Genomic DNA, 26,396 nt, shown 5'->3' on the forward strand with positions numbered 1-26,396 from the left:
CATCCACCAGGGCTTTTCTTGTGGCCACAGCCTCTTGGCTGGTGATTGGGCTCGGAGGGGTAAAGCAGTGGCCTCTCTCCCAAGGCGGCCAGCAGGGGTTGTGCTCTGCCCCTTTGCAGGGACACAAATGCTGGATGCCCTAGGGTGGTGAGCGGCAGGCTCCAGGCACAGGGCTTAGGTCTCCATCTCCGCCCTGGGGTCCATTGCTGGGTGCAGGGTGCAAGAAGTAAGTAATAGGCTTCAGCCCCTGCTACCTCCTGCAGTCCCCCATCCATTCCCTCTATCGCCCCTAGCCCCGTTGCCTCCCTACCCACCTCTCCATCCAGGACTTACTTGTCCTCTGGCTTGTCTGGGAAAAGTAATATTTGTGTGTTAATATCACTTTTCACAGCAGACATAGTAGCTAGCTGGGAGGCTGTACAAAGTGATATTAATATACAAGCATCACTTTTCACAGCAGCAGCAGACTTACTAGCCAGCAAGTCTTAAAAATGCAACTAAAAAAGCAAAAGAAACAACAAAAGACAAGAACGTGCAGAACACCTTATTTGTGTTTCAATTCTGTCTAGGTCCAGTTAAGAATGGAGACAACTTATTATTGAGTCTGCAAAAAAAAAAAAAACCTACATAAATAAATGACAATTATTTGGACACGTATATGTGCATATTCATTTGTTTTTTCCTAAAGTTAATTAAATATTTTAGGAAAAATTGTCAGAGTGGCCACCAGCAAGAGTTGGTGGCCATACTCTGAGGCCACCAAAAACATTGTTGCGAGAACCCTGTAGCTTGTTCTTGTTCCCTCATGGGGACGATGAGTGAGTCCCGAGCCCTGTAAGGGTTTCGAGAGGTTTTCTTCCTCGTCTGCCTGATGGTCATACCAGAGACTAAGGTCCATGTCCAGTGCCTTCTATGTCTTGGTAACTTTGTGTGTAGTTTGTTGCACCTTCGTTCCCCATACTAGAAGGGAGAGTTGCTTGGGGCTCCAGGCTCAGCTGGCTTCTCAATTCCTACAGCCTTCAAGGGGCTAGGTACTGAGCCTCTGTACTAAGGTACTCTTACACAGAGCTCAAGATGCATTGTGCTGCTCCAGCCTGAACACCACCTTCTGTCTTAGGCCCGAGATAGGTCTTAGGCCTTATATTGGGAATAATCCCTTACTTGGCACCGCCAGCACTGGCTAAATCAAAAGCAATACCACGGACCAAACTGGCACTGTTAATTAAGTCCTCAGTGGCCTTCGCAAAACACAGAAACACAGCTATTTCTGTGTGTACTCTTCATTTGGCACCAATGCCCTCAGAACCAATTTCAGAACTATCCTCTGATGCCAATGCCTTGACATCACAAGTCAATGCAGATATCTTTTAGGGTAAAACAAAGGAGAAGAGGAAACATCTCATCATGAGAGAGGTTAAAACAACAGAAAAAGGAAATGCCAGCCCTTTTCTTCCTTGTACTCTCCAACCAATGGGGGCCTCTGAGACACAGAAATGGCACCACGGTCACCTTTTCTCCCCACTCCTCCAGAGCCACACATCGTGGCAACAACCAACTTGGACTTCTCACCAGTTCAGATCCTGATAACACCTTTGAAGTCTCCATGCCTGCCTGGGATCCACCACTGAAGCTACTCACTATCCCACCTCATGCATTTCTGCTGCTTGGCTCTGTTCCTGCATCAACTTCTCCAAATTTCACCTGAAACCGCTTCAGGGTATCATTCAAAGATGAGTTCTGACTCTGCCTTGAGACTCTGGTCATCATCTCACCTCAGATCCAGACATCATGGAAAGGGAAGGGCCCTCTTTAGCTCCTCATGTTACCTTATATAAAGAACTCCATGTAAGCCCTCTGGAGACTACAAGGCCAGCTCCAGTGTATTCTCCCAAGCACCTGTACCTCACCCAACACCAATACAGCCTCTCTTGCTGTCACATACTGGCACCAGATCCCTCAGTTCTGTAAGATCTCCCTATATTTGATGAGACTTCTTCATGAGAACCATAAAAGTTCCCTTTGGAGGAACAGACAGATGACACCTGATCAGAAGATCGGGTGGCTTCATCGGTTTAACCTCTGACAGAGACAGTTTCAGGAATGATTGAAGAGAATGACAAATACTCTTCTGCCAGAAACAATGATGTCAGATCTCCTGCTTCTGATACATACCGGTAATTTTTCAGTGATGAGGCCCTTGAGAACATCCAAGGGCCACTAAGGCTGCTGCCCGCTCCTTGAAATTTACACGTGTTTTTTCCTTGAGTTAGATGAAGTCTTCCTACCCAGTATTATGTCTCAAAGTCAGGCTCCTTCACAACACCAAGGGATGCAGTCCCAGAGGCAATATCAGCCATTTCCTAAACCTATTGGTAACTGACTTCTGCACTATAGGAGCAGTATTCCTCAATGCATGTCCTTGCAGCCCTCCACACTGGTTTCTAAACAGCAGTTTTGATAATGTGGGTTGAAAGCTGCACATGAAGTCACCTAGACTTAAACAGGAGTTTTCCAAAGAAATATTTTTTCAACAGAAAATGTTGATTCGTTGAAAACAAAATTTAGAGAGGATTTCAACGGCTCTCTTCATTTGAAAACCATTTTTGGAAAAAAGTTTGTCAGAACATCCCATTTTGACATTTTTATAACAAATTCTCATTTTTTATTCAAAAGGATTTAATCTTGAAATTGTAGTTAATTTACACTGAAAAGTTATGATAATTTGAGATTGACTTTTCATACTGTTTTGGGATGGGGAAAAATGTGACATCTCAACTTTGCAGGGCGGAAAAACTGCCCTACTCTACATATGAACATTCAAGTTCAAGATGCTCACTGTAGGTGACATTATTCCTCTCTGATCACTTTGAGCAGAACAAACATACTAATAGCCCTAGGGTGGCCTCCTCAGTACTGATATCCAGATCTCTTATAGCTGTCTTTGTTTCCAGACGGGATGTCTCAAAAGTAAGGGAGGATTCTTCACCCCAACTCAGAGACATTCCACCTTGCAGTGTGGAGGACAACCTGCTGTCTAATATGTTACATCTTACTTGGGAAACCAGTACCATCTGCTTTAAAGACCCACTTCATGAAAGCCACCACACCATCAGTCCCTTAGACAAGTTCCCCAAAGATAGATATACAAAGCAGAAACTTAGAGGTCAGTGCAGACTTGTACCAGACACTACTCACTAGATTTAGTATCACAGTCTGATGCCCAGTTTGGGGTATGAGGCAGTGCTACAGTTAATATTTATCTTAGAAATCTTTGCTTACTATCCTCCAGATGAGGCACTGCTTGTAAACTCCCACAAGTGGGAGTACACAGAATCCCTTTAAGAAAGAGAAGTTACTTGCCAGTAACTGTTCTTCTTTGGGAGTTGCCTTTGTGTATTTATGTTAAACCACACACACACACACACCCCACCACCACTGCCTCTACCTTAGAGTTCTATATAACATCAGGACTCTGTGGTTAGGGAGAAGAAACTGAGACGTGTGTGTGTGCACATTCCCCTATATACAGTAGGAGAGAGAGACATCACTTCCACACAAGGTTTCTTGTGTGTCTCCCCAGTAGACACTGCAGCTCTGTGCTAGGGCATCAGATTCCACAAGTATGAATCCACAGAGGCAATTCCCAAAGAACAACAGTTACTGGTAAATAACCTCTCTCAGACACACAATTAAATTAACCAGAATTTTGTTTGTTCATTTCTTTTCTAATATCCTCCATTGGAGCTATTTCTCAATACTTGCCAATCTAAAATTAAGTAAAACAGGCTAGATCTTCTTAGCCCATCAGTCTGATCACATCACCTACTGACTTTAAGCTCTCTCTTCATCTTCTCTATTGAATTAAATTTAAAATACTTAGTCTCACCTTTAAGGGCCTACATAATGGTAATAACTAGCTCTTAAATAGTACTTTTTCATCAGTGGATCTAAAATCACTTTACAAAAGAGGCCAGTATGGCGTGACTGTTGCTGGAATGCTATGTCCACAATTCATGAAGGATGTTGAAAAATTGGAGAGGGTTCAGAGAAGAGCCATGAGCAATGATTAAAGGATTAGAAAACTTGCCTTATAGCGATAAACTCAAGGAGCTCAATCTATTTAGGTAAAAAGGGGATGGTTAAGTTACCTATATGGGGAACAAATATTTAATATATGGGTTCTTCATAACATAGAACTGTGTAGGGACTGGAAGTTGAAGCTAGCCAAATTCAGACAGGAAAAAAGATGTATATTTTTAACAGTGAGAGTAGTTAACTATTGGAACCAGTTACCCAGGATCATGGTGGATGCTCCATCAATGATATTTTTTAAATCAAGACTGGATGTTTTTCAGAAATATAGGCTCTAGGAATTATTTTGGGGAAGTTCTATGGTCTATGTCATACAGGAAGTCAGACTAGATGATCGCAATGATGCCTTATGGCCTTGGAATTTGAGTGTCTTCAATTTACAGATGGGGAAACTGAGGCACAGAGCAGTACATAACTCCAGTCCTATTTATTTATCAAACCTGGCCTCTTATCAGCTTTGATACACTGTTTGTTTCTTTCTTCCAGGAGACTTTAGCTTTTTTCTTTCATACTCACCGTGATACAGGGAATGCCTTTCCCACTCCGATCTGCCGTGCCAATATCCTCTTATTTAAATCCCTTCTGAAAACTAATTTATCCACACTGTGTTCATTGACTTACTAGTATATTTATTTTCCTAATTTTAAATACATTTTAAAAAAACCAAACCTTAACAGAACCAACATGTTTGTGCCTAAACTGACTAACAATATGATCATATTGCAGCAAGACTCAATTTTGCTGGTTCCACCCTCTGCCAACTCTGTCATCTTCATTCTTTGTCACCTCTAAAATTTAATTATAATTGTTTAGTGGCAGGGACCATGTCAGTCTCTGTTCTGTGACTTGCCTAGAATGCTTGGATAATATAAATGAATAATAATATCTCTCCAGGATATATGCAACACAATAGTAATTATTACTTTTCTAAAATGTTATTGTTCATATATGGCACCCAAATGCAGAAACCAAAAACTGGACTGTCCAGGTGAAAAACAGACTGGTGGCAACCCTAACTGCAGATTAAGAAATTGGAATCTTAGCCTAGCCAGATGGCTTAGCAGTAGTCCCATATGTTGTCATGTGGGAGATTGGATTTGAATGTCAAATGACAGTATAAAGACAGGAAAGGCAGAGAAATACTATTGTAGATTATGAACTTTGCATAATGTTAAGATTTGATTAGGACCAAGTATTAAGTGGTGACATGTCTGGCCATCCCAGCCAAATTTTCTACTGTATGGCACACTTTTTACTAAAGGAACTTTTTTTCTCTCTTAACTCCCACAGTGGATCCTTTCTAAACTGGAAGAAGTGAGAGAAAGTCATCCAAAGTTGTAATCACTGGAGAAGTTCCAAGACACAGAGAACATGGAATGCACAGTTCTGGCTATTGCATTTTAATTGCTGTTTAACATATGAAACTGTTTGATTATCAGAAAAAAAAAAAAAAAAAGAGAGAGAGTTTGTAATAGCCTCATTCTGCCTGTATAATATATAATCATAATCAAATTTTAATTGAGTAATCAGTCAGTCAGGTAAAATAGTCTGGTGATTTAAAAAAAAAATTCTACCAACTTTTGGCTTGCCGGGTTTTTTACTTATGAAATTATAGACACCTAAATCTAGATACCTGATTCCTTACAAATACAGTATAAACATGCAGTTGTCTTATGTCTGATTCTTTCATGTCTGCTACAGAAACTGAGCTCGAGAATAATCTGTGTGATTTTAGATGGAGCACATCTTGATGTGGTGATCAGTACTCAGACTCTAGTTCTCCCATCAGTTTTCACATAGATGTCAGCCACTATATTATATTGAAATTCAAATGAACTCATCAGAGGTCAGGCAGACTTACTCCGACAGATTGAAGAAAATTCAGAATGACTGCTGACCAGAAATGTCTAACTCAGATATTTAATCTTAGAGGGGGGCTTTATCGATAAATATCATGGAATTATTTCCTTTATTTTTTTATATAAATGAACAGTTCATGATAAACTTAAAATATAGTAAATTCTTTTATATGCCACTCAGATTTAGCAAAAGCTTCAGATCCCCATGACACACACATTGCCATTCATAAAAAAGAACAGGTCAGTTTACCAAAGGAAGTGATAATCTGGGGAGAGGAGAAACAAATAAATCTTTGGAATTATGCTGTGAGTAGTCAGACCTTATTTTAACTATATGAGTGGAGTTGGAATACTTGCATAATGAAGAATATCCTGAGGTTTTAAGAGTACTGTTCAATGCAAGAGTATTCCTAGGGTTACATAGTATTGCATGCAAAACAAACTAATAAATTTTAGAAGACTGCTCAACTAATCATGTTCATATTAAAATAATTTAACAAAAGTAATATTGACTTAACTCACATTTGCCTTTACTCACCTAATAAAATGATTTTTAAAAAAAGTTTAATATCCAATTGGAATAAATATAAGTGGCAGCTGGACTTCAATAAAGAAAAGCCTGCTGTGATGTCATATTGGGTAGGGGTTTTGTCAATTTGCTGTTAGGATGTGTGGATAGTAATATATGAGGATGACTTGAAAAATAAAATCTATAGATTAGTGGACAGAAAAGGTGAAGGGGAACTGCAGAGTGGTATATGAATATATTGTCTACTCCAGATTTTGAAGACTATGGAAGGTCTGATGCATGTAGTATCTGCTGCCAAGATGTTATTTCCAAACCACTGTTTGGAATGTGCATAGGGAATTTAATCCTCCTGAAATCGCTGGTGCTGTTTGAGCTATCCAGAACGTTGCTTTGTTGTAAAAGCTAAAGTAAATGGCTTGCCAAACTACAAATCATTTCATGTATACCAAGTCTTTCCTGCTTTGGTGTTTAACCTTTCAGCTGGTTACAAAATATATTGTAATATTATTGTAATTTCCCCCAGAATATTTAATTCTTTGCTATATTGAATGTAAATTGAATCAAAAGAATATAAACAAGTTCCAAACTATGACAATGATTGTGTGTTACTCCTCTCATGTATTATCTTTTGTAGTACAGAAAACATGAAACATGCACCAAGAATATTTATTCAAGTTACATTCATACCAAAATAATAGTGACTATATTGCCTTGTTTGATTGTTGGTAATATCTTTAGCTGAATACCAGATAATACAAACTTTTCTCAATCCCTGCTTTTTACCACTACTACTTCTAAACTTATACAATACAACTGGATCAAGAGCCTTATCATGATCCTCTTTTGAATACCATTTCATTCTTTCTTCCTATATTTTCTACAAATCCACTCCTTGAATTTCTGCTTTTGGCCTCTCTCACAACTCATGTCTTCTTTGTACATACTCATTTGTATAGCCTTTTTGTTCTCTTATTTTGAAATCATTCCTCTCTATTTGGAGCTTTCTTTTGTTTGATGGGTTTGATTATCACCAACTTTTATTTTCCTGATGTACTCTGCCAATAAAATAATGTTGTGCAAATCCTGTCTTCATCCTGATCACCTAATAAGTCCCTAGAGTACTTCAAATTTTTCTCTATTTCAAATGCCCAGTTCTTAAACTAGATCTTCAAAGACTATGTATAGCTGTGCTCAAGCTCCTGTTTTAATGGATTGTAGTTTTTTCCATTCTTTATGCTATATTTCTCTAAATTATAAACTATTTTGATATAAACCAGCAAAGATCCTTACTCAGAGAGCTTAAAAGAATCTGGAAAGAGTGTCAATTCCATCTATTCCAGAATTTTGAAAAATGCATTTGTAGACTTCCTCCTGCTTTCCCAGTTTCCAGGATCCTATCTTGCCCTGGTTTTCTCGGGCTCCTTTCTTGACCAACAGACTGCATATTCCCCCTATATCATCCTTTCTCCTAGACTCCTATTACTGCACCTGCTATCAGTCTTGATTGCATTGCTACACTTCAGCCATTCTGTATTCAGTGGAAAAGAATATATTAATTTTATTAACAAATTTTATTAAATTTCAGACCTATTTTAATGTCTGCATTTTGATTTTGTCTACTGTAGTGTTAAAATAGTAAAGTATACTATAAACATTTATTGAAGCACATTATCTTCCCTGTATGAACATAAATTTTCTTCTTTTGAGAAAATAGCTAGTTTGATGTCTCAGAAAAAGCATTATGTTTACTTGATTCAAAATAATAGTATTAGTAATAATCATTGACAAACCAAAACATGGAATTAAGAGCAACAAATTTGATAGTTTTTTTTTAATAGTAATGTTATGTCCAAATGACTAAGCCCTATAAAAAGTGGCGTACTGTAGTCATAAAATATGCAAGAGACATTATTGAAATATATTTATGTCAAAAGATCCAACATCCATTCTACACAACTACGGTATTGCATACAATTAAGGGCTCTATAAAGTCTTTTCCAGGCCTTAAGGTTAAAAATTATATTAAAAAATGTGAATATAGCTTGGAATGTTTTCTTCCTAAGTTGTATAGTTTAACGATTTCCATTTTCAGTAGTCTTGTGGATTTTGTTACCATGATTGAGGAGAATTGCACCACTTCGTAAGTGTTACCACACAGAACCTTTAGGCTATAAGCAACTAAAGCCAAATTATCTGTCTGGATATACAAGCACAACTCTAGTTATCTTCAAAGTGAGTTGTTTGCATCTGAGAGTGGCATGCAGCCCTGAGTTTTAAGTTTTCCTTGATAAAAAGTTGAGATTTATAACTGGATTTTTTTTATTAAAACTATACAATATGTATACAATATGCATTCATGATACATGTAGTCTCTCTCCCTCTAAATGAATCAGGAATCAGACGTGAGATGTAAAAGTTGCCGTAAGTCCTGGATAAAGAACTTTTTAAAATTCCTTTCCTTATTTTCTAATACTTTTATAAAAATAATAGTAGTAGTGTATGCTTCTTTGTAACCTTTCATAAAAAACATATGTATATTAATTAGCGCTGGTTAGCAGTTCAAAATTTTCTATTTCCACATTTGAGCAGTACTTTGTGGTTCTATCTGGTCTTTGTTTCTCTTACACATGGGCTAAGAGAGTCCATGTATATGAAAATAGTAACTTAAGTGTTGCACTCTGGTCCATCCAAGTTCTTGAGCTTGAACTGTAAACATGCAGTTTTCCTAAGAACTTAGTCTGCTAATGTTAAATGATGATTTTTATAAATACAATGTTCACATATCTTTGTATGATTGCTAAATCTTGTATAGTTTGCAACCTGACAATATAATCACACAATGCAAATATTTATGCCTGCTATAGATAAATACATTTATTAAAAATTTTAACTTTAAAACCTGTATGTTTGTTTCTTGGTATGGTGTTAGTTTAGAGGAAACGGGTATATTCTCTTTAAACAGCAATGAATGTTTCTCTTTCTTGTTGCTTTGAATTTGAGCTCCAGAAAATGATGATTATTTTTCATTAATTATTGATTTATATATAATACCACCACTATTGCGCAAAGAAAAGAAAGTGAGTCTGCTGTATTGTATTTTCAGCAAGCAACCAATAAGTCCATAATTAAAGATATTTTTCCAGTAAAATTACATTTTTCTAGTTTCTCAATGTGTGTGGGTTAATTCTTATTAAAGGTTTGACTTTTCCTATTATCCAGGACAGTTCAGTTCTATAAGAAAATATCCCAGATGTCTCACCCATCTAGCAAACCACTGAAAAATCTGTCCCCGGGGGATCAACAGAATGCAGCGATTCACCATTTTCATTTTTAAACATCTCTGATGGTTTTTGGTAAGCAGGGAAGACCCTCTTTTTACTTTACCTCATGTGTTCTCAGCATTTATCTTTGAGGCTATTTTTTTTTTTTTAGAAAAATACTCATCAGGGACCATTCTCTGAAGTGCTGCTCTCAAGCTTCTTTCTCTTCTCCTCAGTGCTGGGCTTTCTTCTTTGAGTAGATGTAGCCGTGCATTCCACTTAGGTGTCTGCGCACCCAGTGCACCGGAGCTGGAGAAATGTTGCCTATCAGCACCCAAAGAGGAGCAGTGCTCATGCCTCATGGCTGTAGCCCCTCCTCTGGCTCTTTAAGGCGGCACCACTCCAACCCTCCCTCAGTTCCTTCTTACCCCTCCCGTGTCTGGAGTTAGAGCTCTGTGTGGTCTTAACCTAACAACCTCTCACTAGTGTAGTTTTGTGGTGTTGTATATAGTTAGTACCTTTTAGTATTAGTTCTTTAGTTCAGTTTTCCTTGGTGATGCCCTCACCATGGTTTAAACATTATTCTTCATGTGGGGGAGTGAACCCCAACAGTGGTTCCCATGTGAGGTGCTTGCTTTGTCTCAGGCAGGCCCATGTGAAAGACTGTTGTGCAATCTGCAGATTGTTCACAAAACAGACCCAAGTGGCTCCAGACCTTCACGTGAAGCAGCGCCTGCTTTGGTACCTAGGCTCTCATTAGGTCAAAGTGCTGCCGCTTCACATTCCAGAGCAGGCGCCTCTCCAAAGAAACAGAGGAGCCATTCTCTGGCAGCTGCGCCAAGGAAAAGTACAGGGACTGTGGTCAGAGCTGGAGGCCTCACTCCATATCAATGCGCTGGAGCTTTGCGCCATATATAATGCCTGTCACACATTTTGCGGCTGTATCAGAGACTCAGTGGTTCACATATTTACTGACAATACCACCACGAGGTACTAGGTGAACAACCAAAGGGGGAGCATACACCAGATTGCTCTGTCTAAAGGTGATCAGGCTGTGGCAGTTCTGCATCGAGGAGAACATTACTCTGATAGCCAATCACTTGCCCAGAGTTCGGAATCATCTCGTGGACCATCTCAGCAGGTATTTTCCCCTGAATCATGAGTGGTCCCTGAAGGCAAATGTCCTTCTGGTCATCTTCACAACCTGGTCATCCCGACAATTGACCTGTTTGCTACAAGGGACATAGTAGATGCACCTTCAAAACAGACAGACATTACTGATGACCAGTCAATTTTAAGAAAGCGAAGGACGTCATTTAACACTTGGCTGCCTGTTCACTCTATCATTTATCTATCAAAACAGTCTTCGTTATCGCCATCACACTGGCCAGGAGAGTGAATGAACTTATATCTGATCCACCTATTCATAAGGACAAGGTAGGTCTCAGGCCTGATCCCAGTTTCTTACCTAAGGTAGTGTCTGATTTTTCACATTAACCAGACAATTAATTTGCTGTTTTTCCCCCTAAACCACACACTAATAAGTGGGGAATTTGTTTTATACTTTGCTTGCCAGAAGGGCTCTTCCCTATTTGGATAGAACTAAGAGTTTTTGTAAATTGTCTAGACTGTCCGTATCTTATGCTAATTACCAGATGGGTTGTACAGTCTCTTCCTAAACTATTTATTTGTAGATTAAACTGTGTGTATTGCTGCATGTTACACATTCGCAAAAGTTCTTGTATCTGCTGCAACTCAACCACATGAGCTGCAGCTACTTCCTTCATTTGTCTTCAGCAGGTGCTAGTTGCTGAAATTAGCAGGGCTGCAACCTGGGCTTTGGTGGACACCTTCACTGAGCCTTATACTCTGGACTTGGCCTCCATGGGGGCCACTGGTTTTATCAAGGCAGTGCTTCAGTCTCTACTCAACAAGGACTTTGTTTCTGCCTCCAGGTTAGTTTAGCACTGCTTATCTGTCTGTCCCATAAGTAGGAATATACAGAGCCACTCAAAGAAATGAAGGTTATCCATCTCTGTATAGCTCCTCCCTCAGAACATTGGTGATGCTAAGGGGAGGGGTGCCACAAAGAAATATGCAGAACCATCTTGAAGACCTCCTTTTACAGGTAAGCAAACTTCATTTAAAGGTAAGTAACCCTTTTTTCCTATGTACATTTATTTCAGGCATGTGTCAGTGTTTTACTTTGACCTATTTATTACAATTGTGTTAGTTGATATACCACAACATAAAAAGCACATATGAAGGAAGTTAAGGCTTACAGCAATAATTACAAATAATTTTGTGGTGTTTCTCACCAACTTCACTGAGTTACAATGATCCCTGTATTCTTGTCACACAACAGAATGTTGTAAAGTGTTGTCAGAAACGGTTGTACAAAAATCTTACCACTATCCCTGACTGCGGTGTTTCCAGAATTGAACACAGCAGCAAATGAATTGCTGTTACACTTTGAGACATTGTAAGATCACACATGGTTGCAGAAATTAATGAGACGCACTTGGCGTTTGAACATGAGGTCTTTGCACAAAAATGTATGACTTCCTATGACTTCAAGTTATTGGAAGTTGCGCCCAACAGGGCTCTGTAAGCGAAAAAGTTCTTATAACTGAGTGTCCCAAGCTTCCACAAATCAGATTATTTCTAAAAAACAGATTGTTCTAGTAATATTGGATGACACGTTCAGAGCTGTAGTGCACGCTTCATGCTGTTCAACAAGATTGACACTTGGCCATTGTTAAACTACAGGCTGGAGCACAACATTCTCTCCCCTTCTGATAAATTGAAAAATTTAATGGAGAGGACACTTAGGAACTGGGCTGAGGTGAGGCGCTGATTGTCTCCAGAGTCTGCATACCATAATGGGACAAAGGGAAAGAGGCAAATCAGAGGATACTCTTAGTATGTTGCAATTTTCTCTAACCTAATTCACCAATATTGAAGGATAAATCTTCTTTAAAAAAAATTCCTTTTTTGGAAAAAATATACCGAATTAAACTTCAGTTTTCAATGTGATAGTTGTAGGTGAAAAATGCAAATAGGGTTTGTTGCTAAGAAGAGAGTTGTATATTTGTGACTGCTTCAAAGGCACAATGCAAAGTCTAGTTCTGACAGTCTACTATCTGACACTTTGTTTCATTTTTTGGCATTACATTTTTCATGTATAGGACAATTGTCCAAATAAACAAATAAAATTTTTACAAAAGATGGTTACGCCTACATATAGAAATAATATATTTATATGTACCTTCATCCTCTCTCAAAGCCACATTTTCCACATAGTGGTTACATGAGTCAAATGGTTTGGTATTTAATGTTATGTTGGCATTTCAGTATTTGAATTAATTAGCTAATAACTCACTAACACCTCTTGCCACTTAAGCATGTTACATATTTAAAAATCTGTTGCTAATATTGCACAATTTGGTAGGTGTTAATTTTTTTTATTATTATTATTATTTTTTAAATGCAGAGCCTGAGATTTGTTGGGGCCAGTAGAAGTACTGATGGAGGTCATCCAGCAGCCTGATTTATGCTGATGGCCTGAGAGGTACACGGGCAGAGTTTGGGACAGAAGCCTGGCTTTGTGGCACAAGCCAGTAAAGAGCAGCACGTGGATATTAGGGATAGCTAATAGTGGTAGTTGGCCTGTGAACTTCACACTGAGGACTCTGCTTTCTTTGATTGTGGGAGGCTTTGTGTGATACAAGAAGCCATAGAAGTGCTAAATAGCTAAAATACTAGTGCTGCTGGGACAGCATTATATATATATATGTACTGGTGAAGTTTTGAAGATTATTTTCTAGGATTCTCTAATTAAATCTGGGCAAATAATCCAAAATCTATATCAAACATGTTCTACTCAAATTTTTGGGACAAAGGGAGAAGTTGCAGATTTGCCAACTCTCAAACTTCCTCTTTTGGAGCATTGCCCCCATTTGAAGTTTTTGCCAGTAGGAATCTGATGTCTAAAAATACTCAAGTATCCTCTTTTACTGGAAAGTGAACAAGTTACAGGCAAATGCTGCTGAGGCACTACTCAGTAAAATATAAAGTCTGCATTCCTTTCCTTGCTGGTTCACCTGGACTATTTTGACTTACTTAGCATTACTGGAAAGCAAATGCTATTTTTGACAAAAGTTATGTCGATGAGATGGAGACTAGCTTGTGCAAAGAATCCTGTAACAATTACAGTCGCTAAACTTGGTATGCAGAATTGTAGCTCTTGGCTAACAGCAGCTTTATAGCTGCCTTCCCACTTCTTGTGATGGCTTGTAGCATATGTGAGATAGGAAAACAATTCCTGTAGAATTTATAGATTTTAAAGCCAGAAGGGACCATTGTGATCATCTGGTATTCCTGCAGCTAGCTTATAACTTCTGGTTGAGCTACAGCATCTTTTTTGGAAAGACATCCAATCTTGAATTAAAAATTTAAGTGATGGAGAATCTACTACATCCCCAGGTAAGTTGTTCCAATAAACATGAACTGGACTAAGGTTTTCTTAGAAGTCTATAGGTGGCTGTCCCATGGATTGATTGCTTCCTTCCAGGGCTTTGGCATTCTATGTATTTTCTCCCATTGTGTATCGCTAGATGAAGCTGTAAACAGGCTGAAGGATATTAGTGGTGATTCTTTCAAATCTTGGGAACAGTAGTAATGTGATGCCCTAGTAAGAGCATATTTTATTGGTCTAACAAACAATTGAGAGTCCACATTTTTACTTTCAGCTCCTCAAGGTTGTGAATTAGTGAGATTTGGTTTATGTTGAATGCTTTAATGATGGTGAACGTGCATGCTCTTTGTGGTCAACTGGGATGCAGTTTTAACAAAGAAAAGGTTTCTGTAGCCATTAAAATTCACTTAGCTAGTGGTGTCAAGTATCAGAGGGGTAGCCGTGTTAGTCTGGTTCTGTAGAAGCAGCAAAGAATCCTGTGGCACCTTATAGACTAACAGACGTTTTGCAGCATAAGCTTTCGTGGATGAATACCCACTTAGCTAGTGGTGTTAGCGATAGTTGGAAGCAAATGGCATTGGTATGTATGCTTCATGGCAAGAGATTTCATGTGTTATGTTACTGAATATCCAAGCCAGAGCTGACAAGTATGTCAGGTGTGTTGAAGATGGCAGTACTACCTGTGACCTGGAAGACATTGATTTTACCAGCTGATTTTGTTCTGGACTTCCTCTCTGATTAACCCATTGAAACAAAATACATGATTTATAGCTTCTCTATTGTCTCTTCCACACTGTCATGTTTGCTGAACTGTCCAAGGGTCTGCAGGCTCGGCCACTGTAGATATTCACAACTCCAACCGATACTTGCTGTGCATGAATCACTGGAGTACCAGCTGTTAAGAGCAACGCTGTATGTTGTTTTTGTCCTTGTTGGATTCAGCCCCAGGAATGTTTGCTGCTGATAAATAATTTCACCTACATGGGCAGGGAGGCCTGGGTACAGCTGAATGTTTGTTTTTCCAGCTCGTGATTATGAAGTCAACTCTTGTGTGTGTTTTAAAGGAACACAGGGATGCTGCACTGGGTCTTGCTCTAACATTAAAGAAACAAACCATTTTGATCCACTCATTAGGGTCTCTTGTTTTTTCATTAGATGAGTATTTCCCTCATGACCTGGCATCATTCTTTCTTATAAAGAAACCTCTAGGACTCATTCCTTTGGGAATGAGAGATCATACCTGTTGCAGAGGCAGACCTTGGCCAATGGAAATCTGACAGCTTTAGATGTTAGGGTAGCATTTCCCAGAAATAATAGATAATAGCCAAGGGGGATTTTTTGGGTTGGCATGGAGGTGATACTTGTTATTTTAAGTCTGTAGATATCAGCCCTCCCACTGCAGGTGTGTGGGTTTTGGCATTGTTTAGGGAGCATTCTACTATGCACTAAGAGGGTGGTTATAACTATTGCTGGAGTTGAGCAGAGGGTAGGCTTCTCCCCACTGGCTTGAAGTTACTGATATTACTTATTTATATTATGTTAGCATCCAAGAGTATAAATTAGGATGAGAGCCTCACGCTATGCTACCACACAGACCCCCAAAGAGAAGCTGATCCTCTCATGGGCTGGTGGAAGGTGTTGATTTTACATGCAGGAGAGGGAAAATCATGTCAAGTCCTGAGGGTTGGATTAATCCTAAAAGTCAGTATGAATGTTTTACTAAGGAGTATTTGCTAGACATAACAGTGGTATTGTTAGATCTATTTCAAGGTACTCTTCAGTGACTAGCAAAAGTCTAGCAGATATAATGGAGTGTGCCACATTATTGATGACTTTCAGCCATAATGAGAGGGTTGAATTATTTGAGTTTGTTCATTAGTGCATATATCTTAAATGGATACTGTGGCAGAAGCTGGTGAGAATGCTCTAGTAGTCTGAAAATCCTCTGAAAGTAATATGGTGTGGTTAAGGTGTTAAGTATGCCTCCTACACCTGCTTGTAAAACCCAAATACAGAGCCTGGGGTAAGGAATACATTTTATTTATATATATATATATATGCACACACAGTAATGGAAATGAGTAATTTAGTGGCCAGTTCAGTACATGCAACTGCATCCTCAAAGGATGGCAGTCTTATTCTTCCTCTGGCAAAGGGCTTTTGGAGGAATCACCTGGGGCCTAGAAACCTCAGCTATTGAATGCCCTTTCTAGCCACTAAGGTCTGCTAGTGAATTGCAAGTGCTGGGTACTGCTGGTAGCTATCACTTCTATTAAAATGACAGTATGTGCTTTATACACTTGGCTCTTGTGTATTATTGCCAAATGACATCAAAGACTTTTGGCATATCAGCCTACGAAAGACACTTCCAACATAAAAATCTAAATGATTAAATTTAATATATGGCCCCAAATTCATTAAAATGCTAATAGCTCATTCTAACTTAAATGATAAATCTTATAGTATCTAGCATTCTAAAATAGTATCACTTTATCATTTCTAAAGGCATCTCAGGTTAAAATTTCCTACTATAATTTTCATGATTACAAAATGCAATAAAAAACCCTAAGAAAATAACAGATGAATGGCAATGGATTTATATATAGTTCTATAAAATATTTTTTCTTAAATACCCTTTGAACCACAGTTGTCACAAAAAAATCTCACAGCCAAAATTAAGAAAGGAAATATAAAAACAATATTTAAAATGTATAGTTTAAAAAATTGTAAACATTGTAAGTTCTTCCTTAAAGTTCTATTAATCCACTTCTCTTCAGTAAATATTTCAAGATCAGCAAATGTACAGGAAACAACCTCTGTTTCTGTAAGTAAATTGTTTCAAAGAACAACTCTATTTGTATCTGTCATTCCATCTTTTGTAGAATTTTTTTAGAATACACTAGCAATGTTTTTATTAGTCTATGCTGGGTAGGTAGATGGATCCAAGCTGGGTTTCTCCTTTACACCAGGTTGAACTCCCTCAGGTTTAGCTGTAGGATAGTGTCTTTGACAGCAGCAAAGACAAAGCGGATATTCTCTGTATCTGTGGCACAAGTGAAGTGTGAATAGATTACTTTCTCTTTGTCTGGATTCTGGTCCTGGTACAGCTTCAAAATGAATTCTCTGGCAGCTTTCACATCTTGTTTAGGTCCTGTGTAGAGGCATAATGGATAATATTTTTAAAGGCTATAAAACATTATGTAGTTCAAACAAAATATCAGCCAGCCCATTCAAATAAATACCTAGCTATATACAATTTATTGCAGACACTATTTTTGCGCATGGGATAACTACCAGGAGATAGCTTTTTGTTGATATGCTTGCATAAATCTAGTGGGGCTAAGCTTGTTATAATATGTAGAAATGGTACTGTTTGATTAAACTTTCTGATAAACTTCTGTAGTAAAATATTGTCATCAGTACAACATTCACTCAAAAATGTTCCTACAAATTACTTTTGTATGATAGCAGCCTAAAACAAGCAAACAAATTCAAAGTGCCAACAATGTTTAATGTATAAATAATTGAAGACTATAAATTGTCAGAACGATACACAGAGTACATTTATTAGCTTATTATTTTACTTAGTTTTCCCTCTTTTGGAATATTTGATATAGCTCTGCATATTATAAACTGTTTCTATGGCAGTCTGCGATTTTATTTTGCTAAGAGGGAGGTAGACTTTTTCTGTAAGCATTTTAATCAAAGGAATTTTCTCAACTTAAATTTAGGATTCAATACGATGTAATTAGCAAGCTAATGCATTTTACTGTAACTGACAGATCTGCACCTAAAATGCTGACCAATTTAAATCAGTGTCTTAATCCATTTTCAGTGTAGGTCCATCATTCTTTTGGGATTATTGAATAGATACTGAATTTCAGTATACAAATGATCCCACTTTAAAGCAAGTTGTACAGGTAACAGCAACATTGTCTATTAAGTTAAAATGCACCAAAGAATTTTCTTTAGACTATTTTGTTTTATCCAGTTATTTGTGAAATGCCTAGACAGTACAAGAATGACTATAAAGTAGAGAATAAAGTAATTATATCACAATATATTTAGCAAACACCTAGAAAATGTACTGGAAATTTTTAGAATATATAGTACAAGGGAACAAGTTTCCCAATATTATAAGTAAAACCAAAAATCAGACTCCAGTCTCATTCTGACTCTAGCAATAAATAATATTCATGTTGCTATGCCACAGTTGTGCCCAGGTACCTCAAAGAAAAGAAACGTGTGTTATCAGAGGTCAGGCTAAATGAAAGTTTCCAACACTATGGCTGCATAAATCAGCTCTTTTAAAAGCCTCTTGTCCTGATCTTGCAATTTACAATATAGCCACACAGGTTGCCCTAACTGCTAATGGGCTGTCTGTGGCTCAGCAGTCCATCCACATGTTGCAGGATCAAGGCCTAGGCTTTCAATACAACAAAACTGCAACTTATATACCACAACCTAGGTCTATATTTTAACAGGCAGAATTAAAAAAAAAATTAGTTGCCAAATAATTACCTCAAATATATTACACAATCTCATTCATAAAGCAGGCAGGGAAATCGCAACTAATAAGGGAAAAAGGTAAGAAGATTAACTCTCACATTTAGAGTTTACATTTGATTTTAAGTCACTGCTGTGAACATAGTCTAGAATAAAAGCTCACCTGTGTATTCTGGGAAATAGCTGATTAGATGGGAGTACATGATTTTCTCTTCTAGAAGATCTTTTTTGTTTAAGAACAGAATGACTGAAGAGTTCAGAAACCATGGGTACGTGATGATAGTTTTAAATAAGGCCTTGCTTTCTTCCATTCGATTCTACAAGGAGACAAATGAATTTGAAATTCAATTGTTTTAAAGCACTACCATCTACATAGTCAGGACACACAAAAATCAAATCACTCACACCTCAACCATCAATCCAAAAATGAAGTTCTCCTTAAAACCAGTGCATTTTCAAGTTTTCTTACCAGACTTTCTCTGCCCAGCAGAGCTGTAGCAGAAGTATTAACTACCCTACTTAATATTTTATACACACACGCAGAGGGTTTTGGATCCGGCCTGCCTGAAGCTAAGTGAATGGGCAGCATGATGCATAAAATTTAGTGGAAGGTAATGCATACCAGAAGTCATCTGAACTACTCATGCATGTTACTGGACATCACTGTGGCCAGCCCAATGAAAGCCTCTGGACTGCCACTGCACATTGTGGCAAAGCGCAAAAAGATACGTGAGAATTCATAAGGGATGGGTTAGCAAACACTGAAAAGTATTGTAATTAGAGCTGGTTGAACCTACAAATTTCTGATTAGCAGGAAATTTTCAATAGTTTGAAATTTTCCACAAACTGAAAATTCATTTCAGAAACCATGACTGACACAGGGTGTTTCTGAAACAAAACATGCTCCACAGGGACCATGGCAGCTGCATGAAACTGACAAGCATTTCAATTCACAGCGGCCAGGGCTCCCAAATACCTGCAGCTGCCAAGGCAGCTCCACCATGCAGTCTTCCCCAGGCTGGGGATGTAGGCCTTCCAGATTCTCAGGCCAGCTCACTCCCAGGACTTCCCACTCTGGAGTCTGGAAGCCAGGAGGTCCCCAGTCTGGCACAGTCCACAATGGTGCAGCTTCCCTGCAGATGAGGCTTTCAGGGCAAGGAGTATGAAAGCCCCAAGTGGAGTTCCCAGCAACCTCCCAGGAGAGCTGACAGAGAACCAGGGTAGACAGGGAGGTTTCCATCAGAACTCTGCCTGTGATTTGACCAAAATTCGAACCAGAACTGTTTTCGGGAAACAGTTTAGATTCAACTTAATTGGCATTTTCCAACTAAACTTTTACTAGCAATTTTCAGACCAGTTCTAATAAGATAGTTATATAAATCCAAGCATATAGCCTTACTTAGGATATTGTGTTCAGTCTTGGTCATGCTATCTCAAAAAAAGGTGAGAAAAATAACAAGGATTTGGAGATTGGTTGTGAAAGCAAATAAGACATGGAAAGGACTTCATATGACGAGATGAAAAATAAGAGGTATGATTGAAGTACACAAAATAATGAATTGGATTAGAGAGAGACTATTTACCTTCTTTGTTCCGTGAAATTGAAAGTCAAAAAATCTAAAACTGATGGCAGGAAATAGTTTTTTCACAAAACACATTTAACCTATAGAACACATTGCTGCAAGATATTGATGCCTAGAGGCTAATTAAAGAGAACATCCACATATTTGATAGTAGTTATCTTTAAAACATTTCAGAAGGTAATGGATGGAAAGGGACTCAATCTCTATATTGTAAAGAGAGGAGTACTTATGGTGGTACATTAACAACAACAATCTTAGCTGCCTTCTCTTCTCTTTTTGCACAGCTGGCAAATGAAAGTGTAGATGGGATCAGGTCTCCAGCCCATAATTAGTGGCAGCTATGCCCAGCTTCCTCTTGGACAGTGGTGGTCTGTAGCCCATAGTTGAAAGACAGCTGAGGAACAGTGTTCAGAGTTGAGGATTGGTAGTTATATTTTTTGAGTACTGTATTTCTAGACTTTAATATTTAGGTTTTTTGAACTGCGCACTATAACTTCCTGACTTTCAAATAAGGGGGTTTCTTTCAATAACTAGACTGTTCCATTAATGAAGTGGTTGTAATTCAATAGTCAGCTTTTATTTTGGCCATTTTGTTTCTATATTAGACATTTCTATAGGTTGGGTTTTTTTTTTTAATATTAATGTGTGAAAAGCTGTTCTCACTGAAAGAGCAAAGCAAAACGAAGATTCCTGCAGCAGTTAGAAGCTCCTCAGGAAGTCCTTCTGGGTTGTGCGGAAGCTGTAATAGACTGATAATGCTGCACTTCCAACTTTGTAAGGGGCAAACTGTTAGTAATACATGCATTTATAAAGCACTAGTGGGTTCTCCCCCCCCCCTACAGAAATACAAGCCTCTTTTTTCTGTGCCTAATCGAGATCCGCTCATTCCTTACCTCATTGTCACATTCAGCCAGGACCTGGTCGTATTCACTTAGTGCAACTAAGAAAATGATGGAGGTAACGCTTTCAAAACAGTGAATCCATTTCCTTCTTTCAGACCTCTGGCCACCTACATCCACCATTCTGTTAAACAGAAACAAACAGCACGATGATTGATTTGTGTCTTTTAAATATATGTAGTTAATATGTAGAGAAGCTGTCAACCAGTAGAACCCAAGACACTTTGTAGACCATTTTTTCAGGAATCCCTAGACCCATAAAAAGTATAGCTACTTCTAACATGGAAGCTATTTAACATATTTTAAGTTAATCACTTGCTGAAGGATCACAAATACCAGCATAGGTCAGAATGAATCGAGCAGGCCATTATATATGAAAACTACCATCATGATCTGCTTCAACTTTCTGAATGCAGCTCTTGAGGAGGGGATGTAGAATTATGCAGGTTCCTTCTATATGAAAGTGACTAAAACTAAATATTTCCCATAACTGCATATTTAATACCATCAGGGATAAAATGTTCCAGATCTAATACTCAGAATTGCTCAAGTGCATTTCCTCTCAACACAATCACTTAAAACACAAAACAAAAAAACAAAAGAAAATTACGTGTTACACCAACATTTACAGCAATCTCTGCTCAATATTACTACAAACTAATAACCAGAACATGCACACAGACATCTCAGCTCCACATCAAACTTAGTTCTGACACACAAAATCTGATAATGCATACTTCCAGTTTCTCTTAATCACATACAACTTTAATTCTCTCCAACTTCAGTTAGATCAAAATTAGGGCTGTCAAGTGATTAAAAATGTAATTGCTCTGTTAAACAATAATACCATTTATTTAAATATTTCTGAATGTTTTCTACATTTTCAAATATATTGATTTCTATTACAACAGAATACAAAGTGTACAGTGCTCACTTTATTACAAATATTTGCACTGTAAAAACCAAAATAAATAGTATTTTTCAATTCACCTAATACAAGTACTGTAGTGCAGTCTCTATCATGAAAGTTAAACTTACAAATGTAGAATTAGGTCCACAAAAATAACAATTTACAAACAAGTCCACTCAGTTCTACTTCAGCCAATCACTCAGACAAACAAATTTAGTTACAATATGCAGAAGATAACACTGCCTGCTTCTTGTTTACAACGTCACCTGAAAGTGAGAACAGGTGTTCACATGGTACTGCTGTAGCCGGCATCACAAGATATTTATGTGCCAAATGCCCTAAAGATTGATTTATCCCTTCATGCTTCAACCACAACCCAAAGCACAGTGCAGCCCAACACATGTTCACTTGCATCATCTGAGTCAGATGCCACCAGCAGAAGGCTGATTTTCTTTTTTGGGTTCTGTAGTTTCTGCATCTGAGTGTTGTGCTTTTAAGACTTCTGAAAGCATGCTCCACACCTCATTTCTCCCAGTTTTTGGATGGTACTTCAGATTCTTAAACCTTGGGTTGAATAGTCAAATCTGCTGTGGAAGTGTTCATAACATGAACATGTGCTGGGTCATCATCCGAGACTTCTATAACATGAAATATATGGCAAAATGCAGGTAAAACAGAACAGGAAACATACAATTCTCCCCCAAAGAGTTCAGTCAAATTTAATTAAAACTTTTTTTAACATGCATCATCAGCATGGAAGCAAGTCCTCTGCAATGGTGGCTGAAGCATGAAGGGGCATACAAATGTTTAGCATATCTGGCACGTAAATACCTTACAATCGATTGGCTGAACAAGAAGTAGGATTGAGTGGATTTTAGGCTCTAAACTTTTATATTGTTTTGTTTTTGAGTGCAGTTATGTAACAAAAATGTTCTACGTTTGTAAGTTACACTTCCACGATAAAGATTTCAATTCACCTCATGCAAAATACTATTTCTTTTATCATTTTACAGTGCAAATATTTGTAATAAAAAATATTATAAAGTGAACACTGTACACTTTGGTATTCTATTGTTTAACAATGATTAATTTTTTGAGTTAATTGTGTGCATTGACAGTCCTAATCAAAATACTTTTGGTGCTCTGGCACCCCATGCTCGAGAGATCAGATTCATCTGATCTCCTGCCAGTGCCCCTCATGCCCTCACTTCCCATAGCGGAGAGCCTTAAGGGCTAAGGCAGAATGAGAAACTTGTTTTGCTTTCTAAGTGTAATGTTTTAGTTAGCATTCTGATAGATTTTCTTTGCCATTCAGCCCTCCTCCCTGTTTAGTATAGTGAGAGGGTTTCTTCTGGTCAGGAGATCTCCCAATACAGGCCCTCTGTGTCAGGCCTGCCACAATACATGTACTCCAGTACAAGATGGCAGAGCCTAAGAGACTTCGTAAGCAGCTCAAGCATGATGGGAACTATTCCCATCACAGGACCTCAGTTTGGTGTTCAGCACACTAATGGGTACTCTATTTGGCTACTTTGTCTTTACCAGCAAATGATGAAGACTGCCTTGTTGGTAGCCATCACATCAGCTACAAAGACAGTAACGATTCAAGCTTTCAGGGTGGGCCTGCTGTGTCAAATTTATAACAAGGACAGTCTTCATCCAAAGTTTCTGCCTATGGTGGTGTCCTTTCCTCCTCCCTAACAGAAAGAGACTTCACGGTGTTAGATGATGTTAGGACATTGTCTTTTTATTCAGACAGGACCAAACCATTCAGCTGTATGCCCAGGCTCTTTGTGGTGTTTGCGGAGAAGGTTAAGGGACAATCAATATCATCACAGCCTAAGTGGGTCTCAGACTGCGTAAAGAGCCTGGCCCACCCAGACAGGTTAGTGGCCCACTCTACCCATGACCAGGCAACTTCTGTGGCCTACCTTGCCACTGTCCCCAATTTCAGAAATATACAGAGCAGTGATATGGAGTTCAGTCCAACCTTTACTTCCCATTTTCTGATGCAGGCCTCCAGGTTAGATGCAAGCTTTGGTAGGGCAGTCTTACAATCACTCTTTAAGTACACCTCTGCTTACCTGCCTCCTGATGACTGCTTGCTAATCACCAAGAGTGGAATCTGTGTGGACAGTCACTCAAACAAAATAATACAGCTATTCGCTCTGCAGTAAGTGTAGTTCTTGGAGATGTGTTGCCCACACACATTGCCCATCGAACTGACAGGAGTCCTACTGCCAGAAGAACTGAATGCAGGTTGCTATGCCCCATACCTTATATCTTCTGCTATAAAAAGTGAGGAGGTATGAGGGGTGCAGATGCAGCTCCAATACATACGGCTATTCAGAAATATCTGATTTTGTGCACACTGAGTGTATGTGAACCAAGAGTGGACTCTGCATGGCCAGCACATCTCTAAGAACTATGGTAACTGTAAGGTAAGTAATTGTTTTTAACGTAGATTGATTTTTCTCATTATCCATGTAACTGTCTAATCCCCTTTTGACTCCCAATAAACATTTGCTATTAATTACATACTGTGGCAATGAGTTCCACTGGTAAATTATGTATTGTGTAATAAAATCCCCCCCACCTTTTATTATTTTTAAATGTATTGCCTTTCAATCCCATTGAATGTCTTTTATTCTTGTATTATATGAGAAGGTAAATAGAAGTGTTGGATTATCTACTCTCTATCATTCATTACTGCATATTTCTATCATGTTGCTCCTCTCTAAACTGAACAGTCCCAATCCTTTTGAACTTCCCTGAGTCTTTCTATGCCTTTTGCTGTCTGTATCTGGAGTTCCTTTTTCCTGGTATATCTTTTTTAGACTAAGACAGGAAGGAATGATTTATATATAGATATAATAATAGTTTCAGGATTCATTATCATTCTCTATACATCCTAATATTTAATTTGCTTTTTGGACTCCCACTGTGCACAGTGATGCCCAGGCAGCTTTACTATGTGGTTACAGTTAATTGAGAACCCAGGAATGTGTACAAGTATTTCAGCTTATACCTTCCAATACACACTGCCTGGCATTTGTCAATAATGTACCGATAAATTCAGTGGGGGAGCATAATCTTTAATTTGACTTGCTAGCTCATGTGAAAATTGAGCACTGTCTTGTTGTTGCTAGGATTTTACTTCAAGTTAGCAGCACATCTTTATTTTTTAGTTAAGATGAGGGCTAAGTTTGACTAACCCAAATAGTTTTATGCTATCTTCAAAATTAGCCACCTTGCTCTTCCCTCTTTTTTCCCCGATGACTAATAGCATGTCATAGTATGGAACCTTGGGGCATCCCCTTTAACCTTTTGCTATGCTGACCATGTATTGCCCTACCGTTTTTCTCTGTTAAATGTCTAATTATGACAGTGCTTTACTGATTATTTCTTAGGGCTCTAGTTTGAGAGTCATGAGACCTGGGCTCTATAGATCAGCTATAGGACCTCATGCAAGTCACTCCAAGGAGGAGTGAAGCAGGGTTTGGGAGGTGGACAGAAAAAAGAGCACAGCAAGACAACCCAGCCTCAACTGCCCAAACTCTTCAGCCCTACTGCTCAGCCCATTTCCTCCATGGCCTAACTGCACACAGCATTTAAAATATTTTTCACTGGCATGCGGTTGCTAACAAGGAAGAAGACGCTCTGATGGGGACAGCTTGCAGTCAAATATGCCAAAGTAGTGGAGTTGCATGTTAGCTAGGGAGGCAACTTCTCAATCTGATTAGCTTCTTGTGGTTCATCAGAGTGGAAATCTAGTCAGATGGATCTTACTAGGGTCCTGCTCCCTATGACTCAAGTTGGGATCAAGCACACAGGGCTGGAGAGAGAGAGCAGAGAGGCAGGGAAACTAAGGATCTGGTGATGGGGAGGAGATCTATGGAGGCTGGGAAAGTGTGTCGGAGAAATGAGTATGCTGGATCTGGATCATTCTATCAGCATCTTTTTACAGAGAAGTTATTTCTCTGATTTGACGATAAGTAACTCTTACGTGGTTGTTAATATCTTCAAGCTAAAAGTTTGAAAAGAGGCCTTTGACATTTTATGTGATGTGTTTGCGAGCAGTTTGGAATACATGGTAACCGGGATTGTTTGGATATAGGAAGTTTAAAAAAAAATTACATTTGGCCCAGAGTCTCAAAGAGGAATGGATTTTAAATATCCTCTGGAAAAATTAGAAAATGTCATTTTAAAAAACCCATAGCCAATTTAATTATTCTCTAAAGAGTTACTGATTGAATTTGGAGACTGAAGTGTAAAACTGAT

At 38.4% G+C, this 26,396-nt stretch overlaps 2 protein-coding genes across 3 annotated transcripts in view; one reads left to right on the forward strand and one right to left on the reverse strand.

Moving 5' to 3' along the window:
- Positions 1–9,624, forward strand: part of VPS13A (vacuolar protein sorting 13 homolog A) — a 302,560-nt gene extending 292,936 nt beyond the window's left edge. For both annotated transcript variants that reach the window (XM_045020500.1, XM_045020501.1), the window contains one exon: positions 5,383–9,624. In XM_045020500.1, the coding sequence (XP_044876435.1) occupies positions 5,383–5,433 (51 nt within the window). In that variant the 3' untranslated portion in view covers positions 5,434–9,624. The remainder of the gene's footprint in view (positions 1–5,382) is intronic.
- Positions 9,625–16,591: 6,967 nt separating this feature from the next.
- The window catches only part of LOC123372843 (guanine nucleotide-binding protein subunit alpha-14), a 54,010-nt gene continuing 44,205 nt past the window's right edge, over positions 16,592–26,396 (reverse strand). Inside the window, exons 5-7 of the mRNA XM_045021353.1 lie at positions 21,200–21,329; positions 18,887–19,040; positions 16,592–17,368 (exon numbers count right to left, since the gene is read on the reverse strand). Of these exons, the coding sequence (XP_044877288.1) occupies positions 17,178–17,368; positions 18,887–19,040; positions 21,200–21,329 (475 nt within the window). The 3' untranslated portion in view covers positions 16,592–17,177. The remainder of the gene's footprint in view (positions 17,369–18,886; positions 19,041–21,199; positions 21,330–26,396) is intronic.

The sequence above is a fragment of the Mauremys mutica genome, chromosome 6, assembly GCF_020497125.1.
Source record: "Mauremys mutica isolate MM-2020 ecotype Southern chromosome 6, ASM2049712v1, whole genome shotgun sequence".
NCBI lineage: Eukaryota > Metazoa > Chordata > Testudines > Geoemydidae > Mauremys > Mauremys mutica.